The following is a 23,368-nucleotide window of genomic DNA, read 5'->3' on the forward strand; positions in this document are numbered from 1 at the left end:
TTTTCCTGTTATCAACTGTAAACTATCTATATTCCTTTTCAGTCTCCATTATTTTAATCTATTTGATGTACAGCTAAGATGTTTATCTTTCTAAAATTACTCTTATCATACCTTTTCCTGCCTCTAAATTCTTCAGTGGCTCCCCAAAATGGACTATATAAGGGATAGAATTTGTATGGATGAAGAGAGAAGTACAGTAGTGTTCAATGCCCTTATTTCAGGTCAGATGTTTTACATTTTAGAATCTTATTTTTCAGATTTTAATTTTTTGTTTCTACACGCATAGAAATTTTTTGAAAATCTGATTTTCCTGATTTACACTTTTCTAAATATTATGTTATCAATTTCTTGCCCTTGCAATAGGAAATCTAGGATTACAGGTGTTTATTATTTTTACCATATTTGTCATTTCAATTTCATACTTCAAACTTTACTGCTATTTGTCTTGAATATACCTAAAAGCCATTAACTTGGAAAACTAAATGTAATGATTAATGCACTTAAAGTATTTCAATGTGTAGCCAAACCAAAACAAATCAAAAGAAGAAGGTCTGTTGTATTTGCCCATAATGTGTGATGATGTTCTTTCTTTACTTTTCCATTTCCTTTAAAAAGGAAATAACGTGAACAAGAGTAGTTTTATGAGATAATTTACTTCCACTTTTAATGAGCTGTGGTAACTTTCCAACTCTCTTCTAATTCTGTAGAGCTCAAGAGACCGATTTGTCAAGGTTATCAAACTCATCCTTCATCAGTTGGCAATTGGGCCAGATTCTAGCTAAAGTGTTTTTCATTCCTACAGGTCTGTGATTCTATGTAATCTATAAAAGCAATAGTTGCCATCATAAATTTAACACTGACTATGTACCAGAAGCTATTCCCAAGGTGCTTTACATGCATTACATCTTTTAAAAGTAATCTCATAAATTATCCCCATTTTACAGATGCGGTGACACTTGGAAAGATTCAGTAACGTGCCCTTGAGCGCATTACTGAGACTTGAACCTGGGATTTTCTGACTCCCATAAAATCAAATAGACTTAATTATCTTTTTCCATAAGTCTTAATAGTCTTATGGAAAATAAAGATTTCACAAATTTCAAACTGGAAACTCTTTCTCTTGGGGCCATTAAAAGGAGACTTCTGATTTTTGGTGAGAAATGTCATCTAGTGCTACATGGACTATAATTTTCACCTAATTGTGACAATGTTAAGTATTTAAAAAGCTGTCTGTTTTTGATAGGATGGTATGTTGTGATCCCTTAGCTTAGTCATCAGTTAAAATTTCTTAGTCATCAAATAAAAAATGTGGCAACCTAGAATCCTTTTTTTCTAAAGACTAGCCAAATAATGTATCTATGGTTATACATGTCATTAATGTCAGGCCTCAGATCCTACCCACACTTTTCCAGGTCAGGGTTCATTTTGGTACACCACACCACCAGCTAAGGAATAAAAGAAAAAAACATGTATTGCACAGACCTCTTTTGGCATACATTCCATCAAATATCAAGTTATTAGAGCATGTACCTTCGTTTTTCTTTATGCTTGTCTGTTTCTTGATTGAAATATTAAACAGATTGTACACTGATTTCTGTCAAAGAGCTTATATGTGATGTTTCTCATCAGAATGCCCAAGGACTTCCTAAAAAAAACTTAGCAGGAGATCAGCCCTGTGGCCTAGTGGTTAAAGTTCTGCACACTCTGCTTCAGCAGCCTGGGTTCGCAGGTTTGGACCCTGGGCACAGACCTACACCATTTATCAGCCATGCTGTGGCAGCAAACCACATACAAAATAAGATTGGCACAGATGTTAGCTCAAGGCTAATCTACCTCAAGCAAAAAAAGAGGAAGAATGGGAGCAGATGTAAGTGCAGGGTGAATCTTCCTAAGCAAAAAAATGTTGCTAGTCCTATGCATTTTGTGATTCCCAATTTTCTTATCCAAGCTAGAAGTGTTATATATCCCTACAAATAGTTAGCAGAGAGTCATTATATCAAGTTTCATGAAGGGAATTGACTCCATATATAAATCTTACTGTGGAATTGCTTCTGTTTTCCTAATGTATTGCTGAGGAAACCACTCACCACTGTGGCTACCTATTTTCACCTACAAAAAGCAGGATTGAGAAGGAATGGAAGATAGAATCAGTAAGTCTGGATCATGGAGAAGGTGGGAGTATGAGATAGGCCTGATAAGATCCCAGAGTAAAGAGATTTGGTATAGGAAGGTGCAAAATGTAAATTGGTAGAGCTCATTTTGTAACTGTGCTCACTACAAGAATTGTGGTGCCGGAATAGTATGATTTGCAGCAAATCCAGCAAAGGATAAAATGTGAGAGATGCAGTGAACCTACTGTACCTACTGCATTCTTTACGATGTGTGGATCTTAATTGGTGATCTCTGTCCAGGCGGAGTTACACTTGGACCACTACAGGTTTTCAAGTCTGAATGGGATGGGAACTCTCATGTGGATGCCTCCTGAACTAGAAATAGCTCCCAAAGTGTGGTTCGCCAGGTCACAGGTGTTTGAGAAACCCCCAAAAAGATTTTACTTAGATAAATTTTGGACAAAAGTGGTTTGCAAAGAGCTGCCATTGATTTGAGAAGTCCTTAGATTCCCACTTGAAATTGTCCTTTCATCTCTTTAGTGCTAAGAATTTAAAATGAAGAGGAGACAGCTCTTTTTGCTTTCTGAGCATCATAATGTACTACCCCCATCCTCTTAGCTACTTTTAATAGAATTGAAATCTCCTAAAATCTAACGTCTACCTGCCTTTCTCCTTTTGAAATGGCTGTCAGAGCAGTGACAAGCTTCAGTGGGTGGGTAGAAAGAAGGCAGAGGGATGTCTACATGGTGAGAGGTGTGTATGTCTCTATAGCTGAAGGGAGAAAGAAGACAAGCTTACAACATTAAACATATCAGAAAAATGTAAGGGCTTAACTATAAGGGTCTCCACAGATGGTGACTGAAAGTCTTCATAAATTTGTCAAAGCACTATGAGATAGTTTAAAAAAAAGAAGAAAAGGAAAAAAAGTACCAAGTCAAAGATTTCACTGCATTTTAAAGTGACGATATTTTAAAGATAGTTGCAGATTTAGAAACATTGACGATGTTTTGTTTTTCATGACTCTAAATTAAATCCCTCATAAAAACCCACGAACAGTATGTTTTAACAAGATGGTCTAATGTGTGTCTTCTTGACAACCCTACCTTAAACTTGGGACCCTCAGTCATTAGCTTTGGAGACCATCTGAGAGGCCATACAGTTCACCGATCTCATTTTACAAATAATGAGACTGATTTGCTTTGGGCCACGCAGTATCTGCTTCTGTTTACAGTTTCTGTGGCCCTTCTTTGCCACAAGCAGTATGGGGGGGAAAGGAAGAGTTTAAGACATCCTATTTGAAGTGCATCTCTTTGAAGCATTAACATACAGATTAAATTGTCATTTTGAGACCTCAATGATATCTAAAGATTTTTTATTCCAGGAGCAGTTTTGTCCCCATGGTGCTGCACAGAACAGATGGTGGTCTCCTAAATTTCATTTTCTCTTGGGGTGGATGCCCTGGGCATTTTCTTTTTATGTGACCTCCTCAACTTAACGATCGCCTTTCAGTTATTCCCACTGGCTTACGGGTAGCCATGCATAAACCTCTGAGAATGAAGCTGACATTGCTTGGGAGAAAATGCAGTGATTTTGATAAAGCACCTGTGGGGTTAAGGACATCACTTATAATAAGTCTAGTTCCCTGGCCTTTATTTGTCCTAGGAAAGAAAAATAGATTTATTTTCCTCTCTTCTTTACACCTACCTCATCTCCTTTCCTATAGTCAGATAGATGCAAAACAATTTCTGTGATCTGTGTATTCCTAGATATATCATATTAGGCAAATGGTACCAGACAACAAATAATGATGCAACCACAATATAATGGCTAATATTTACTGAATGCTTACTCAGTGCCAGGTACTGATTTACATATGTTATGTCACTTATTCTTCTAAAATACCTATGTTGTAGATGAAAAAATTGAGATTGAAAGATGTTATGCTCCTGGCCCAGCGTTACCCACTAGTCAACAGTGAAGCCAGAATGTGAACCCAGGAATTAGAGCCCAGTATCCTTAACTATCAAGGATTCTCTTTCCACAATGAATCTGACCACGTGGGTATTTACGTGTAAGAATTAATTGCTGACAGACAAAACAAATTTTTATTGGGGAAAAGTTCTTTTAGGGTTTTAAGTTCAAATCCATAGTATTTGATTTATCTGCAAAAGAAAAAGTTCATTATTTTATTCATAGATTTTACATTTTATAGGATTGAAGAGGGCTAGCACTGATTCACAGTTGTATCCCAGCCTGTCCTTTGCATTTCCAGAACATTTAATCTTAAATAATTTGTGTGCAGTTGACAAACCCCATCTTTCTAATTGAAAAAAAAATCTTCCTGCATCATAATTACAAGTGGAGGAACGAGATTGAAGTCCACTGAAAATGAGGTCAAAGTGCAGTCGTAATCAGACTTATTTTTCTTAACTGGAGAATGAGGAATTTTCTCAGTACAATTTACAGGCCATATCAGACCATATATGAGACATTTACTTATTTCCTCTTCCATAGACCCATCTAAATCTTAAGAAGAATAGATTGAAAGTCAAGGTTGGTGAGAGGAGGTAAAAAAATCCAGCTGTACCACAAAATTCTCTGCGTTTCAGAAATTAAGAACTAGGAAAAGAAGCCTTAGAGAATACATATGTAAGTTCTTATTAGGGTGGATAAGCTTAAATGTTATGACATTATGATTTAGAAAGTGCTTAAGATTCTCATATCTGGGAAAATGGCAAAATGCCATTTGTAAGGTTATGCAGGCTGTTCTTACATTCCATTTTTCTTATTCTCACCATTGAGTGATGTCTATCAGTGGCCCTGACTGTTTTTGAAGCTGTTAAGACATTCTTCTGTCTTAAATGCTGCACAGCTAGCACAAAAGAACTCTTTAGTATGCGTGATAACGGAATATGACCTTTATCAGAGTAAATTCTGTATTTTGTTATCTGCTTGTCCCTGTTCCTTTTCATTTCTTGCTGCTGGTTTTTGATATGATACTTCAGTCTCTCCATTAGGAACCTAACAGCATCACAAGGCTTAGGGAAGAACACATAAATCACTGCTCATTCCACAGAGGCAATGAGATCCAAAGTTCACAAGGTTACATTTATTTCTAGTTAATCTGATGGAACAACATCCAAAATAAAGTTTATGAATGTAAATAGTTAGTAGGAACAAGTGCTTCTACAAATCTGTGTGTAAAGGCACAGTAGATATCTTAATGTAGTTCCTCATAACAGAGGGACATGAAAGTAGAAATTTCTTAAGCCACTTAGAAATGCACTAAGCTTCTAATTTATTCCCCAAAGCACTGTTGAACTCTAGTAGACGACCTGTGTCCTTCCATGCCCAACATCACAGCAGTCTCACATGAAGATATGGTTTAGCTGGGTAGAAGGGCCTGCTGTTCCACATAAGGAGCTGGGTTGTCATCTGAAGCTCAGTCAGGAACAGAGAACTACCCTACTTGAGCAGTCTGCACTTTCTGTAGCTCTTAAGTGGGCTGACTGACAGGGCACTTGGGGTGTGCCACCATCTCTTGCTATAGCATTGCATTAAGATACTCCATTTAATTTCTAGAAAATGCTTTTTTTTTAAAGGAAATAGTGGGAACAAAATTGAAATATCTATAAATTTAGTATCAATAATATTAAATTAAAATTTGAAAAAGATCCCCTATAATCCTTCCATCCTAACACAAGTGTTTTCATTTTCACATATTGCCCTCAAATTCTTGCCAACTTGCATTGTATCTTTTTTAGTAGTTTTAACATTGTGCATATTGTGTTTCACTTCACGTGGCATAAATATTTTAACCATTTTTATTCAAATTTGCAAGTAGCTTGAGACTAAATATATTATATTAAAGAATATATTTATTTAAAAGATAGATGTACGAGGCTGGCCCTGTGGCTGAGTGGTTAAAGTTCTGTGCACTCCACTTCAGCGGCCTGGGTCCGCAAGTTCACATCCCGAGTGCAGACCCTACTCCACCCATCAGCCATGCTGTGGAGGCGTCCCACATACAAATTGGAGGAAGATTGGCATCGATATTAGCTCAGGGCTAAGCTTTCTCAAGCCAAAAAAAAAGAGGAGGAAATGGTAACAGATATTAGCTCAAGGAGAATCTTCCTCACCAAAAAAAAAAAAAAAAAACATATATATGTATATATATATATATACATATATATGTATGTATAGATGTAGGGGTATATAGCTTTACGAAGTCAAAGAAAATAGTCAATTATCAACTGTTTGGAGATTGATATACACATTACAACGCATTTTTATCTAGTTATCATTTCAGTAATATTTAGATTGTTTGTGACCTAGGTGAAATCCTTTGTGTTCTATCACACCTTCTTTGTCTGCTTTAATCCATTGTTCTCTCTGAACTTCTGTGGCAACTACAGTTCAAATAGTGGCTAATTGTATAATTATGCCAAGTTATCTATTATCTTGAACTTCCATTTAACTTTCCTGATTTTGCGCCTTGACACCGCAGACAGAGTGTGAGCCCTTCAATGATAGGATCTATGTGATGTATTGATGCATGGATGTCAGAGTGCTTTCAGAGGACACAGTCAGTGCTTATGTATTGACTTCCTTGAGTCAGATCGCTTTCCTAATGTCTAGCTTAGCTATATTAAGGAAACAAGGGATTTGATTTTTAGAACTAGAGAAAGAAGATGAAGTCTTTTGGGGACATGAGATATGTTAGAAAGGGTAGATGTGGATGCATGTCTTGGGTTATTGATAAATAGCATGAGAGCAGAGGTAAGAGATGAGCAAGGAAGACAAAAAGGAGGAAATGGGAAGTCCTAGCAAAATTCACTTTAATGTGATGCAGAGTTCCATCCCTCTTCTTACAAGCCAACGGAGAGGAGTGGTCTTTTGACTCATGACCAGGACCCTCTTTCCTTTTCCAGCTTGTCTCTGAAGAGGATTGGCATCAAAAAGCTGTGAACTTGGTGGATTATTATGCTTGAAGCTTGTCTTAATAGATTAGGGGTAAAGACGAGGAATGCCTGGAAGATTTTATGTCTCAAGTGGTTGTACATGGCAGGACATTGTTATAAAAGGAAGAAAAGGAAATACTGCTCCTCACTGGGATCTCAGCTGTAGTAGAACTTTGATCACTTTCCTTACCTCTGCTTCACTATATCTATAAAATAGAGATGATAAAAATATCCTCCTGATGAATCCTCAAGGATTTGGGGAAGGTTACTGATTTTGCATGCCCAAGAGGGAAAACTCACCCCAAACTTTATGAGGCAGAACCTTTACAGCCAAGAACATGACATTTTCATTATATAAAAGAGTGCCATAATGATTAAAAGGAAGATGTTGGGCCTTCACAACTCAGGCTGTTTGAGACTTTGCTTTAATAACTATCCTATGGAATAGCTTTGGAGTCAAATATCTCTGGTTTCAAATGCTTCCTCCATCTATTATGCATGACCCAACACTAGTTATATTATCTCCCTGAGCCTCAATTTTTCCATCTACAAAGTAAAAGATACTTATGGTCTGGGATCAATATGAAGACTAAAGAAGATAACCTATATAAGCAAATGGCACAATGCATAAAACATAAAAGCTACTCAATAGTTTATTTTCCCATTTTCTGTTGGTCTTATATTTTCTTTAATATGTATATTTTTATATATTTAATTATAATAATAAATATAATATATAATATAATATTATATATGCCATATATATATATATATATATATGGCAGTGAACTGATGGACCAGACATGGCCCCTGCTTGCAAAGAACTTATAATCTAGAATCAATTACACAAAATCATTTCATATGGTTATAGATACTGCTACTGAGTGTTGTTAGAACGTAAAGCTCTAGGCTAATTTGGTGGAGGGGTGGGGCCACAGGGAATGCCTCCTTGAGAAACATATAAACTAATATTTAAAGGAGAAATAAGTTGGCCAGACTCAGGGGTGTGTGTGTGTGTGTGTGTGTGTGTGTGTGTGTTCATGCACTTATGTGTATGTTAGGTGGGTATGAGAGTGTTGAGGAGTACCCAGAGATGGAGGAAATTTACAAGGCAAAGACAATGGCATCTTGAAAGAGGATTAGCTTGGTTAAAGGAATTGAAGAAGTTTAGGGTAACTAGAATTTAAAGAGTTAGAAATAAGTAGCTCAAGATGAAACTGGAGAGGTAGGCAGGAGCCAAATAGATGTACAGTCATGCATCACTTAACGATGGGGACATGTTCTAAGAAATGTGTCATTACGTGATTTCATTGTTGTGTTAACATCATAGAGTATACTGAAGGGCAACAAAATTTGCCACCCCAAAATGTCTCCCTTTAACGTGAGGATTATTTTAGGCTGATTATTTTTAAGAAACAAAAGACTCAGAAAGTTTTTCTTGTTACCTTCCCCGTAACTGCCTAAAAGAATTCAGATAGAAAAAACCCTGTCTCAGGAAGTGAGCTATCACTTTAGCATAACATGAACTAGGTGATAGACAGGGAGGAACGTAGAAAAGCCTGTTTGTTGAGCTCCCCTTTGTGTTCTTCTGTTTCTGTGTGGCCAAAGAAATGCTTGTTTTTCAAACAAGTTTGGAAAGTTTGCTCCTTTACACCTACCTGTGAATTGCCTCCCTTCCTTTTGAAGTTCCTGACTCTCCCCACCCCCAACATCTTCTTTTGTCTTTAGCTGAGGATGTCATTTAAGGTGAGGGCTTCAGCCATTGTAGCAAGTTACTCAGTTTTCCTGGGTTTGTCCCATGTATAAGCGTTATTAAACTTTTGTTTGTTTTTCTCCTGTTAATCTGCCTCATGTCAATTTAACTCTTAGCCCAACCAGAAGAACCTAGAAGCGTAGAGGAAAATTTTTTCCTCCCCTGCAGTACTTACACAAACCTAGATGGCATAGCCCACTACACACCTAGGCTATACGGTACTAATCTTATGGGACCACTATCGTATATGCAGTCTGTTGTTGACCTAAATGTCATTATGCAGTGAATGACTGTATATTTTTATGTGCATATCTTAATGATATAGCAAATAATATAATACACAGGACAAATATTTTCATTAGAACAGCTACATTTTTTTCACAAGTTTGTTCCTTGAAGAGTGTCAGTGGTGTTCAAAATCCACTTATTTGGAAAATTACCAGTTAATTTAGGTATTATTGTATTGTATGGTTCTCATAACAACCACACATAGGGCATTTATTTGCAAATCATGTGGTAATGCTGCTTTTAAACCTAGAGTAATTTTGCAAAACTATGTTGAACTTTTACCTTACTTTATGGTCCTAAGTATATCCAAGTGACGTGTTCCCGTTTAAAAGCAAAAGATCTAAAATCAGACTCCTGGAATTATACTTCTCTGGAAGTATGTATAGATTTTCAGAACCCTTTTGTGTTTCCTTTTCCAATGTTAAAAACTCAGGAAATAGGAAGCCTTCAGAAGAAGTAAGTTTCTTTGTTTTACTTACATATTATTCTGTTGGGTTCATAGCACTGCTTTTCCTTATTTTTTCCCAAGGATATTACTATGTCATATTAAAAACTGACACTTTTATTTCCAAGGAGAAATTACACATCAGGGAAGAAGATCTATGAAAATGAGAGAAGAAAAACTATGTATTAGCGAAGTTCATATCCTTGTCTCTACTGACCAATAGTCATAAAAATATGATTACAATTTTATTTCCCCTTGTTCTCTGAGTGCCACCATGAAATTTAACTCCAACTCAAGGATTTGAGTTTTATTACCCCTTGCTGCTTACCTTGATTCTTTGAAATTACTCGTTTCCTTGAAGTCTACTGGTTCATACAAAATTAATATACTATAGTGTGACTAAATATTATTGGTTAGGTAGGAAAATGAACTATCTGGGGTTCAGTCAAAGTAGAGGATGTTACACTCTAAGTCTAAATGATCAGATTTTCCTTTTTATTCTTCACTGCTGCAACCTTGTTTGAAATACCCTTATATTTAACATGCCTGAATGGCCACTCCAATTAGAGCTTGTGCCTATTAATTGGTTGTGGTGGGGTTACTACAGGGGGCCTGCCTTTTGTCAAAAACACTGAATCCTGAAACTAAAATAATGTTATATGTCAATAATATTTTAATTTTAAACTATTTAATTTAAAAAATACTGAATCCTTCAAAAATTCAAAGAAAAATAAACCCAAAGTTTTCATCCTGTTTCATTTTTTTGAAAATTGCTTCAGCAGAGTCCTGTATTTTGCTAGTGACATTCTCAGTGGAGGTACCAACATATTTAACCCGCATAAAATTAACTGGAGGAAAAAGAAAAGAAATCAACAAGAAAATCTCATTCCACATTTGTTAGAGTGAAGGGAGTATGAGAGTAAATTATTATCTTTTAACTTTTCAGTGAGAAGCTCTGTTTTCATAAACCTAATTTATGTCCTCAGTAGATTGCTGTAGTTGATTTGCATGCTTTTTAAAAAGTTGAAATTCTTCTTGGACCCTTTTAATAATTTCAAAATGAATAGGTCTTGTATAATTGGGTTCTTATTGCTTTATCCTTGCCTCTGACTTAGGAAACTTGAAGATGCAAATAGCTTCTCATCTTCGGTTTTATTTGAATTTTCAGGTACATTCCACTTGTTTGTAATCTCTCCTATCGGTATAAGCCTGCTTCCTTTCACCAAGCACAGAAGCTCCATGTAATGTTTCTATACCCCAGCACATTTGGTTTTAGATCCCAACCATTTTCAAAGAAAGGAAAAGGTCATCAAAAATTATATTAATCTTTGAACTTCCCCAGTCAAATGGGTTGTTTTATGTGCTTTATATTGCATGTAATATATTGCATGTAATATAGATGTATGGCAAACTATGGACAGGATTAAATAAAAAGAACACAATCATAGAGTTATTGGATATTTTGTAAATAACCTATCACCATGAATTTGTAAAGAAATGAAATGCATTTTGAGAAATTTCTTAAAATAATATAACTCAGTTATGGCTTTCCATATGCAGCTTGTTAATGAAAATCAGGAGGTAGAGGCAAATTGTAGGTTTATTTCTGGTGAACCTATACAATCTAAACTATTTTATACCCAGTAGTAGAAGGAATTTTGGAATCAATTGTTAAAAAGTCATTGTCACTATACTGTATTTAGATATGTCTTCATTTTTCAAGAGTGTATTTATATACAATTTTGTCACGAGAAAAGTTAGTTTTTAATTCTAGTAGAAGAAGAAAGCATCTGGAGAAAAAAGTCACATTTATTGAATTGAAGTAAGCACCATCTGATTTCCTATCCATTACCCCAATTAAGAATAAAGTCTGTCCTTTGATTTCAAAATCAAGTCTTCCAGTTAAAAAAAGAATGCTCTAGAAGGCATCTGACACTTGTGGGTAAGGGGATTTTATGAGCCCATTTGTGTGACTACCTTTCTTAATTATCACATCTGAGACACCTATCTCTGCTGCCTACTGTATTTTCTCTTTCTTGTTGTTAGCTGACCTCTTTGTTATTCATTGGGAATGTAATGATTCTGTTCTTATATAGCTAAGTCTCCTCAAGAATCTTCCAAAGCTATTTTTGACTTAAATCATGCCATATTAATCGTGTTAATTGTTCTATGTGTGCCAGTCAAAGGTATGAGGGGAAATTGTATGTATGTATTTGTGTGTATATGTATTCATGTGTGTTTATGTGCTCTTTTAAAAGTCATTCAAAAAGAATACATAATGCCTTCAGTTTTTTCCACCAGTCTTATTTAGGACTTCTCTATTTCCCCTCCTAATAATAACCATGATTATCTATTTTGTGGCATTGGGCAGTTATTACTAAGCAAATAATGAACTAATTGACTGTATAGACATTCAAATCAGTGTCAATCATAAAAGAAATAAGACTATTGTTTAAATATGTGACATTTTCTTTGGAAAGTACAAAGGGAAGCTTAGCTATATATGTTCTATTCTCCGGTCACAAATATTTGCTTTGTTTTTCTTGTGCATTTTGTTAGGCTACAGTGGTGCCACAGACACTATCAGAATTAAAAACCAGTTTTCCTTCACTGCTTCATTCCTTAGATATTTCATAGGAGGTTATATCATAGGTATTGTGCAAGCACTACGAGTACAAAAATAAACACTACCTGACCTCGTGGAACTTCAGAGTTTAAAGGGAAAATATTTATTGAATATGCAATTACAGAGTCAAAGCTTGTTTCTAAAGGGCATGTATCAGACACTAGGAAAGCATGTAGTCAGGTGTCCTAATCTAACTTGAGGACATGAGGGAAGACCTCTTGAGGAAATAATACTCCTGCCAAGAAGATTCCATTAATGAGTCATGTTTGGCTAAGAAAATATGGGCATAGGGTGAGAGTGAGGAAGAGTATTTCAAATAAAGGAAGCTACCAGTATGGAAGTCCAGAGGTTAGGAGAGTTCTAGAAGAGTTGAAAAAAAGTCTCATGAGGATGGAAAGAGGAGAGCAAGGCAGTGACAGCCATAAGCAGGAAAGGTAGGAAGGGACTGCATCATGGGAGTTCTCATAAACCTCATGAGGGGTTTGAGATTTTATCCTAAAGGTAATGCAAGGATTAAAATAGACAAGTGCAAGATTAGATATTGGCTGATATAGGAAGCATGGGTGGAATGATTGCAGAGAGTACTGTTAATACACTGCAGTAGTAATTGGGCAAGAGGTGATTTGAGGCCTAGATTTGGGTGGTGTGTGAGGGAATAATGAATCATTTCTGATGATGGGAATACTCTAACATGAAAAACAGCACAAGGAGCCACCTAATTATAAAGTCATCAGGAGAGTTATAACAGTGTGAATTGATATGTGTGTTGGCCAACAACGAAGTCCATAGAGCAAAGGGTATGTGTTTTTGAAAAATATCTCAGAAATATTACCAAGTTATGCGCATAACATGTTTGTTGCTTAAATTATATATAAGCCCAAAACACATATTCATCAATAACCACACTGCATTAATATAATCAGTATTAGATTTTAGTATATTTTTCCAAATATATATATAAACAAGCCCACAAAAGAACAGAAATTGTGCACAGTCTTCTAAAAGGAAGATAGGCTTGGAATTTAAGCTATTTGCATCCTTGGGTTCTTTAAAAATATCGATATACTAAAAATATATTCCCATAGGATAAAATATTGTTTTATAGCATTTTAATGATTGCACAACACACAGAATTACATATAAATGTTTTTACTAAACTTTGTATTTTGTTTCACTTTGATATTTACATTTTAAATTAAATATTAATGTATGAAATATTTTCAGTCATATAGACATTCAAAGGACAAATTAAGATCTAAAAGGTAGTTCTTTTCTATTTCTCTAGAAGTGTGTGACCAATATCATGGTGGGTTTATTGTGGTAAGTATAGTGTATAATAAGACTAGCATAAGAAAACACTTATAAATTACATGTTCTAAAATCTGAGGAGAATTTATATTTATCATCTTTCCTAGCAAAATGCTCTAGTCTTTTCTTGTGGGCAGCACTACCATTCAACATTTCTTTTGACCTCTGAGTCCTCATCTGAGCTGTTGTTAAAATATCTTAGCTCAAAATTCTATATTATTTAATTTTCATGGAATGGAATAACTTCTTACAATATACACGATTGAGCACTGAGATGGCAGCCTAGATTCTTCCTAAGTGCTTTATAGATCAAGAAAACACCCATCTATAGCAAGCATTATTCAAGGTCAATTTAAACTGGTTTTTCTCTCAGATAATTTTTTGTTCAAAGAGGCAAAGCTTGCATTTAGTTTAGATCTCTGAATAGGGACCAGTGTTTGTGGCTTGTATTTGTTCCTTAAGCTATCATGTCTTCTTTACGATAGTTTAATAAAAAGCAGATATTTCAGTATATAAAAACATACATATAATTCTTTTCAAATGTTACTTATTTCAACATGTTAAGCTTTAAATGAAACTAAGGACAGTCATATAAAGTCACTTTTGTCAAAGCCTTTTCCTATAATAACATATTTGGATGATGCAAGATGTATTCTCTTGTGATGTCCAAGTGATTGATAAACCAGTTTGTGTGGAACTATTGTGAAGAATTATTTGGACTTTGTGGTTTCCTTAAATGAGATGAATAAGAGTTTCTATTTTCTGACTAGGTCATAAAGTATGCTAGGTCTATTTTAGATGCTTCAGTGTGCCAAAGACGGTATTAAGTTTGGTGTTCATAAATTACTAATCTGGAATAAGAGGTTGAATGTATTTTGAAAACTTAAACCTGTTTCACCTGAACATGTTTAACTAGTTAATAAGAAACATCAAAAAGACAAAACCCTGAGATCAATGGTCATTTTTTTGTAAAGCTATTCTATGCTGTTTAAATTGGTTGTTCGGGTCTGTCTATAACATAAGTTTAATAACCTAGCTCAAATGCAGATTTCTAATTTTCAATTAACATAGGAATAATTTTGTTTGCTAAAATAAAATAAATGAATGAATGACAAGTCTGAAACATGAAATGTTCTAGGTAGAACTTTTTAAAATTCCAAATTTCAAAAAATCATGTGGCAACTGTATAGCTCAAGCTTTAAGTATTAACTTTTAACCTTTGACCTTACAGATTTTAACCAATGAAATGTCTCTTTAAACTTTAAAGGAAACAATGATAACGAGCGCCTGGCGATTGCTAGACAGCGAATTCCATATCGACTTGGTCGAGTAGTTGATGAATGGCTACTCGACAAAGGTAAAAAACATTGATTAAAACTTCAAATAAAAAAATAATTTGAACATAACCAAGTAGTACTTCATTGTAACACTAATAAACATAAAAAATAAATTTTCCGTAAAACTAAATTAAAAACAAATTTAAAACAGTAAAATGTAGATAGCAATATTTGCATACCTTGTATAATAATTTCTATACATTTTTAGACGTACCAGCTGTTTAATAATCTTACCCTGTTAACTTAAGGTTAAAGGGACTGTTAAATATAATCCACTAACTCAATCTATGAAGGTACTCACAGCAAGCATTAACCCAAAATGATAAATCATTCATAGATTATATTACATGTTCCAGCCTCTAAATTATTAACTAAAATATATGTAGTTCTGATATCTTTATGATGGTCCTGAAAAACAAAAACAACAAACTCTTGGTTTAAACTCTAGGCATCTTAAATAGTGGGCAATATGGATTGCCAGTCAAAATGAAGTCCCTTTAACGTTTGCAACCTTCTAAGAGCATTTGGGAACAAGCCCTGATTAAAAGTGAACTTAAAGTTGTGTGCATGCTTTTTATGAGCAGAGAGCAATCTGCTAAAACTGGATACTCAATTTGATGATATTGGTACTGTTGCTGAGGATTGCTGTTTGATGGAAATGTGCCATAATTTCTCCATCGGTTTGTGTATCATTCCTGAAGCTGCTTTTTACATCTGAAGCTATTTTTTTCATTCTGTTTTGTTTTGATAGACTTGCTGAAAGCCAATCAGAAAAGTATTTTTGGAATTTTTTTGTCTCTGACATGCTCAGTGTAAACCATGCATTTCTTTTCAGTGTGATTGCCGGAAAAATAGAATAATTCAAATAACAATGGACTATTGCCTTCAAAAAATAAACGTTTCTAAAGAATAGCAGATAGATACATGTGGCCATTACATGAAGTACGAAATTTTTACCATAAATTTAAAATTAGATTTTAGCTGCTTAGATTAATTTCTGTCAGTATAATTTTAAAATGACAAATACTTGAAATGTTAGATCTCTCACTTTTTTTTTAAATTAATTTAGACTTAGGAGACCAATAGTATAAGATCTTGAGGTAAAAGGGAAAAGGGATCCACTAAAAATTGATTTATAATACATATCTTTGATTGGTCTTTTAGCAAAAGCACTACATTTACAATAAGTTGAGAATTTACAAGTATTTGCCAATGATTATGCATTTCATGGACACCTCATTTATAAGCAATGAATTATGAGTCAAATGCCTCTCTTATAGTTTATTGCTCTCATTATTCACCCCATGAAAGATCTGTTTTATCATCCTTTGTAGAATGTAGAGTTCACAATCAACATTTTTGCATGTATGTAATATTATTTTTACAGGGCGTCAGCTCACAATCTTCAATAGCCAAGCAACCATAATAATTGGCGGGAAAGAGCAGGGCCAGCCCTTCCAGGGCCAGCTCTCTGGGCTTTACTACAATGGCTTGAAAGTTCTGAATATGGCAGCCGAAAATGATGCCAACATCGCCATAGTGGGAAATGTGAGACTGGTTGGTGAAGTGCCTTCCTCTATGACAACTGAGTCGACAGCCACTGCCATGCAGTCAGAGATGTCCACATCAATTATGGAGACTACCACGACCCTGGCTACTAGCACAGCCAGAAGAGGAAAGCCTCCTACGAAAGAACCCGTTAGCCAGGTGAGTATGTGGATTTCTTTCCTTCATTTTGGACCTGTGATTATGAAAGTGGGTTTTTCTGCATATGTGTCTTTTCTAAAATGGGATTGTTTCTGATCTGAGGCATTATGGCTTCCTTTGAGACTTGCTTAATGAAATGCACTCAGTTTGAATATGAAATGTGTATATGTTGTTCTTCTGAGATTTGTGGACTTTTATAAACTGCTTTGTGTTGGTTTGTTAGCTGCTAGCTGGTAGTCTTGATTTAATAACCTTGGTGTAGCCCATGCTGAGGGGATTGGCTGCTAATTACACAGGGTTTTCACTTTTTTATTTACATGAACAAGTAAATTAATGAAGTATTTGAAAGGCCTTGTATGTTCAAGCTCAGCACTTCATCAAAATAAAATAAAATAGAAGCAAATCTGAAAATCTTAAAAGAGAAATTGCCTACAATACTTCTATTGTATTTTGAAGTCTTAAAATTTTGAATTGGTAGGCATGTGACTCTCATGGAGAATGATATGTCTACCCTTTTACTGTCTATGAGAATAATGCACTGTTAGTTTGAAGACAAAGACCCAAAATATGGTACTTAATATCTGTCTTGGGCTAACATATTTTGTATATGTGGCCAACTGCCTTCACAAAGAATTCCCTTCAATGAGCTTATTGTCCCATCTTATGTCTAAAATTTTTGAAAAACAGAATTTTTAAATGTTGAATTTGTACAACTTGGAAGTATATTAATTCAATCAAGATACACTTATTGATTTCCTACTATGTATCAGGCACTGGTTTAGGTATTGGCATTACATTGGTGAAGAACAAGAGAAAAACTCTACCTGCCTCATAGAGCTCACATTTAATGGAAAGCTTTTGGAATGCTGTTGAAATGCTATTAAATGCTATTGGACCCCTGTTGACATTTATAGCCTTTGTATATATTCTGTTGTTAATTCTTTCAAAATTGTTATGTTCTCCTTGGTCCAAAATTGATTATTTTCTTTTGTTTTGTTTTTAATAGCTAGTGAGTGTCTCCAGTAGGTGCCATATAAAGCTTTCCAAATACATGAGCCATACTTTTCTAGAAAACCACATTCTAAAGAAGCAAGAATGACAACAATCATTTTTTAAATTGCTTTTATTTCAAATATTTGAAACAGATCAAGTGTCAAATTTAGAAAGAGAGTAAAAGAAGGTGAATTCTGTTCATATCAGCACCCTGGCTAGTAATTAACATATGTTCAGCAGAAAAAGAAGAAAATAGATTCTGATTTTTACTTTGAATAGAAAGGAGTGGCAGGAACAGAATAGAGGAAGAAAAAATGTCCTAGGAGAAGAGAGATGACCAAAAAAGGGTAAATTCTGTAAATTCATAAATGTAGTATTGCCTATTATATACCTATATGCACCATTTTCTTTTTTCTCTCTCCCTCTCTTTTTAAATTTGCGTTTGGCCACAAAATAAAATGGGTTGTCTCACAGGGTGTTCATCAATACATATTTATTGGTCGTATATGTGCTATTCACTGTTTTAGGCACTAGGGATACATTAGCAACAACAAACAAAAACCCCTGCCCTTATGGAATATACAGTTTGACTAACAAGGTGTGCTTCGAGCATAATCATTTTGTTGATTTCCTCTATCTTGCTTGGGTTTATAAGATTGTTAATAATTGCTTTTAGCCCCTTGGATAAAGACTTGTGACTGTAGACAGATTTATGCATGCCCAACAGCTCCATTTCATATTCTTTCCTAATACTTCACTAATGATTGTGGTTGTTGGTTTATTGTTTATTTGACAATAAGCAGGTCGTTAAGGTGAATCTGACACAAGAAAAATGAAAAACAAAGCAACTGATAGACTATTTCCTTCATATAAAATAATTCATAAGAGGACCTTCAGAACTGGAACTGTTTCTATGAATAAAATTTGAAATAATCAGATATTTTTCTTAGTAGTCTTGTTTCATCATTAATGAAAGTACAGCTGCCTAAGTTCCTAGGTAAGCCAGATGTATCCCAAAATAAAGAATTACCAGCCTTGTTTTTATGATATTTTATCAATTAGTAACTGCAATTTATTAAGAAATATTTTTTAAGAAAACATGTATAAAATAGCTATTTAATTTGCAAGCTAAACACCTAGAAATGAAGAAAGAAAAATTTATGCATTTTATAATGTTAATTAATATAAAAGGAAAACAGTTGACTGCCCATTAATTGCCAGTGAAAAGAATCTCTTTTATTATAAGCTATTGCATGTTTAAAGACAGCAGTGGTTTATAGAAGTAAATGGTCTGATCAATTAGTGTTACTTGGTTCATTTGAGGAGATATTGACTTAAATAAAGGATTACTACACTCATTAAAAAATAGATATTTTAAATCTTTAGATTTTTAACAGACCAATAACAGCAATTAAATAATTTGGATTAATATGCTATGAATATTCAATTGTGGCAACAGTGTTTTAAAGTTGGACTAAAAGCCTTTAAAATTCTCTCATATAACGATGTCATGTGATTACAGGCAATAATAAGGTATGTACGTGAGTTTGGGGAACTTCTAGGGAAGAAAGTAAATGATTTATTTTTAGGTAACAGAATAATTTGTTGCAAATTTTCCTTACTTCACAATTAATTTTTAAATTGCCATCCAACCACAAGGTGATTGCTGATATATGTAGAATTTAAATGTTTTTTAGAATTGCCAAAGTCTTGAAGTTTCAATATGAGAGTGATTTGTAACTGATTCCAGGACTGTAGCCTTTGACCCATTTTTGCAGGTTGTGTGAAGCATCTTCCTTTAAACCCTGTCTGTAGTGGCCATATCTGCCTGCCTTTATCATCTGCCTTACTCAATTACCAGGAAGGGTCATTTTATTTTTCAAATGCCATACCAGACTGTTTTCTCAATCAAAGTGTATTTTCCTCAGTGATAACACTGAGTCACTTAAGCTGCAATGGCAATGTACCTTGGGGTGATTGCATGTTTTAGAACTCTGGAAACAGATTTTTGGTCAACCAGAATTAGATTGGATTCATTTCGAATAGATGAGATGATGTTTGTTCAGCCATCCTGCAGGGCAAGTAGTAGGGGAGAAATGCATTTTCAGTTTTCACAGCATCATAGAATATAAAAGAATATTCATCAAAATGTCCCATAAGACCCTGTTTATATTCCTCCTTAAAAGCAAATATGCTTTAAAACGGAAAAAAAATGAAATTTTTCATCTCTGAATGATGATCAATTTTCAGACTGATGTTTACTTTAGAAAGACATGATTTATATCATGAAATAATGGGTACATTTACCAACCCTTCTGATTAAATACCTTTTTCAATGTGTTTATAATATTAATAGTACTTTTTATATGGATTACATAAAGTTGATAAAATTTGTTTTACTTAGAATATTTAATGTCTAAATGTTTCTGTGAGACTTGCTCATCTTAAAAAAAGAGAACGTTCTATAAGGCTAATCTCAGAAAGTTAACATTTGTGAATAATTGATAACATGAAGTTCTTCAGGATGCTGAGAGCTTCTTGGGTTGGGGGCAGGAGTGTCATGTAAGATTTTTGGCTGCTAAGTGTACCCCCTCTTCTGAATAACTTGGCAATGTCTTACGATGTATATGTAGCTTTACATAAATAAGTAAAAGTAAACCAACAGGCATACTCCCTTTGCTTGCCAGTCTGTCAAGAGAGGGCAGTGGAGCTGTGCTGTTTCTTTTAAGATCAAGATTGTGACTTTTCTTCCGGTCTAGGCTTTGTATCACATTTTGTGACTTTTTGTTTCATTCCTTCAAGAATATTTTATAAACTTGTAGAGAATATGGATCCATAGGAATGCCTTTTACTTAGAGGGAGTACAGTATAAAGAAAAAGCGCAGAAAATCAGGAGACCTGGTTTTCACTTTCAACACAACCACCTACCTTATTGTGTGACTTGGACAGACTGGTTAACCTCACTGCACCTTGGCCTTGCCAGCTCTCTATAATAAGTGGGTTGAACTACGAATATCTTAAAGTGTACTCAGCTCTAAAATTTCATTGGTTCTAGCAATGATGCTCTTAACTAGGTCTTCTGATGATTATATAACAAAGCATAGATTTCATCTTTGACTTTTATGCAGAGTGGCTGTGAGTCTCAGTTGGCCTGTATAGTCCTAACGTGCACCAGGTGTACCGATATAATTATTAATAGCATCCTTTTTTGACTCTCAAAAGCATTGCACTTTGGTCTATAATTATATTTCAGTCTACTTTCACAGCATATATAAAATCTATCTTTGCAAGAAAATCATACGTCGTAAGAATAATAAATAGTGAAGCCCCGTCCTTTACATTCAGAGCGGAAACTGACTCTGGTATCCTTACCCGGTTTCAAGAGTCCATAGCCTTTTTCATCTTCTTTTCATCTCATTTCAAAAATCTTGAGAAAGGAGAGAGAATAAGGCTTTGAGAGATTCTGATTTTTGACTGGAAGGATTATAGTTTGCAACTCTTAGTAAGAAATTATAGAGCAGGGCAGAATCAGTAAATATGAGTGAAATATATTGGGACAATTCTGTGGTTCTGATTAGGCTTTTTTCTGAGTGGAGTTAGCAAACCTACTCAACAAAAGGAACTACTGAAGATTTAAAAACATTGGTAGGTTGTCAGACACGTGTATTTCACATATGCAATGTCCTACTACATTGAATGGCATTTGATTCCCCTGGGATGTTCTGAAAAGAAACCCAATTAGTGTTTGAGCAAGTAAAGAACATTTGAATATATTGGACACTGCTATTGCTTCCTAGAGGCTTTGGAGATACTCATGAAAAAGTAATACTATTTGTTTGAAAAATGTAAGCAGAGTGCATACATATTTCCATGAAAAATGCTTAAAACTAACAAAATACATTTTGTAACTTCAAAGAACAAAATGTTTTTTTTATTAAAAATATTAATTAACCTTAGTTGTGGCTTCATTATTAAAAATAATTGCATTTCTTAAAATTATGTATGTTCCTGCTAACCACTCTGCATTTTAAAATACTGGTGACATGAATAATTAATTTTATTTTCCCTAGTCCAGTCATTCTGCTGAATTCACTTAAATTAATGTACATTTCTACAGCAAATTTTAGTGCATGTCGGAAAGAAAAACACTTGGGTGTAGATTTAAAAATATATACAAAGGCATGTTCTCCTGAAACTAATGGTGCTGGGTAAGAAAAGTGTAATTCATTGTAATTTTAAATGCAGGTAAGCAACTGCTATTTAGAAAGTGTTTTTCCCTTCGTTGCCTGTAAGCAAAAGTGCCGGGTTATATACATTTTAAAGAGTTTACTTTAAGAAAATTCTTCTACTCAGTGCATTTTCTTTGGGGTCTGGAGGAATTACGGGATGAAAAGATGCTCTATTGGCAGATGCAAACTTGGTTTTAGACGTCTTTTTGATAAGGCTAGTTCTAGACAAATATATCCATCCATCCGTGCATGCATGCATCCATCCATCCATCCATTCATTCACTTAACATATTTGCTAGGCATTCATTATATACCAGGCACTGCTCTAGTCACAGGAAATATAGCATTGAACAAAATTAGACTTTTCTGCACTAAGCTTATGTTCTAGTTGGGGAGATGAACAATAAACAATAAAACAAGTAGCATACGTGGCGTGTTAAGTGCTATAGGAGAAAAGAGAGGAGAGGGATGCTTGTGGTGCAGGGGCATGAAATGGGAATCCTTTTTGAATAGACATGCATAGATTATTAGTGATATAGGCATCAATTATAAAAGGATATTGGCACATTAAAATTCAGACATATTCTCAGATCCAGCAGGATTGTGCGGACAGTGCCAGTGGTGACCAACTACTGTGTGAGGAAACTAGAAGGCAGGGAAAAGAGCTAAAGTGATACCAAGATTTATTTATTTATCTATTTATTTAATGTGGGACTCCGTTGGGCTGGGGCGAGGCCTGGTCCATGTCGGTGGAGTCCAGAGCTTTCCAGAAAAGCAAACAGGGCGCAGTTGGAGCTGCAGGTATGCTATGTTTCTTCAGGTGCGTAGAGGCAGTAAACGTGGTCCTGATAGAGGTAAGGAAAGGATGGGCTGGGGAGGCGCTGAGCATCAGGAGTGGCTCAGAGGATGGCAGAGTCAGGTCCCAGGTGCTGCTGCCACGACCACTCATCCCAGCGGAAGTCTGATCTCTTCAGGATCCTGGGAGTTCTAGGGGCCCGTGGGGGAATCCTGGAATGAGAAACACCTAGGTGCCCTGGGTCTCAGACTGGTCTGTACAGAGGCTGGCTCATGCCACCTATTAAACAAATGCCAGTCCTCATTGGCCACCCCTCTGCCCGCTCCCCACACCACACACACACATACACACACTCAGAGTCACAGCGAAGCTGCACCTTGCCCCAGGGGCCAGGCCAGGTGTGCGGGAATGAGCTCTGGCCCAGACTGTACAGGGGCGTGTCTGCCCGAGGCCAGAACGGGGGAGTGAACTGCACATACCCCGCCGGTGGGTCCTATTGATACAAGACACTCTAAGTGTCTAGTTAATTAAATCAGAAGTGTAATCAAATTCTAGGGTACGTGTGTGTTTAAGGAAAAGCTAAAGACTCAGAAAGTAAAGCATGGTATTACTATTCTTATTGAGAGAAAATTGAGGCATGGAGAAACTAAATAATTTACCCAAAGTTATGCAGCCCCCTGCTTTACAGCATACTTTGAGTTGATCTGGTCCTCTGCCCTTAAGTCTGTCCTCTGTTCATTATCTCATCACTTCTTGTTCTTCTCATAATCTTAACTAGGTTGATGGCATCTCCATCCAGGGGTCAGACTGCTCT

At 35.3% G+C, this 23,368-nt stretch overlaps 1 protein-coding gene across 48 annotated transcripts in view; it reads left to right on the top strand.

Annotated features, from left to right (window-relative positions):
* The window catches only part of NRXN1 (neurexin 1), a 1,068,408-nt gene that overhangs the window by 917,204 nt on the left and 127,836 nt on the right, over positions 1-23,368 (top strand). For 30 of the 48 annotated variants that reach the window (XM_070573944.1, XM_070573931.1, XM_070573943.1 and 27 more), the window contains 2 exons: positions 14,760-14,849; positions 16,217-16,536. In XM_070573944.1, the coding sequence (XP_070430045.1) occupies positions 14,760-14,849; positions 16,217-16,536 (410 nt within the window). The remainder of the gene's footprint in view (positions 1-14,759; positions 14,850-16,216; positions 16,537-23,368) is intronic. The other 18 variants (XM_070573958.1, XM_070573962.1, XM_070573961.1 and 15 more) reach the window with 1 other exon arrangement.

This window comes from Equus przewalskii, chromosome 14, assembly GCF_037783145.1.
Source record: "Equus przewalskii isolate Varuska chromosome 14, EquPr2, whole genome shotgun sequence".
Classification (NCBI taxonomy): domain Eukaryota; kingdom Metazoa; phylum Chordata; class Mammalia; order Perissodactyla; family Equidae; genus Equus; species Equus przewalskii.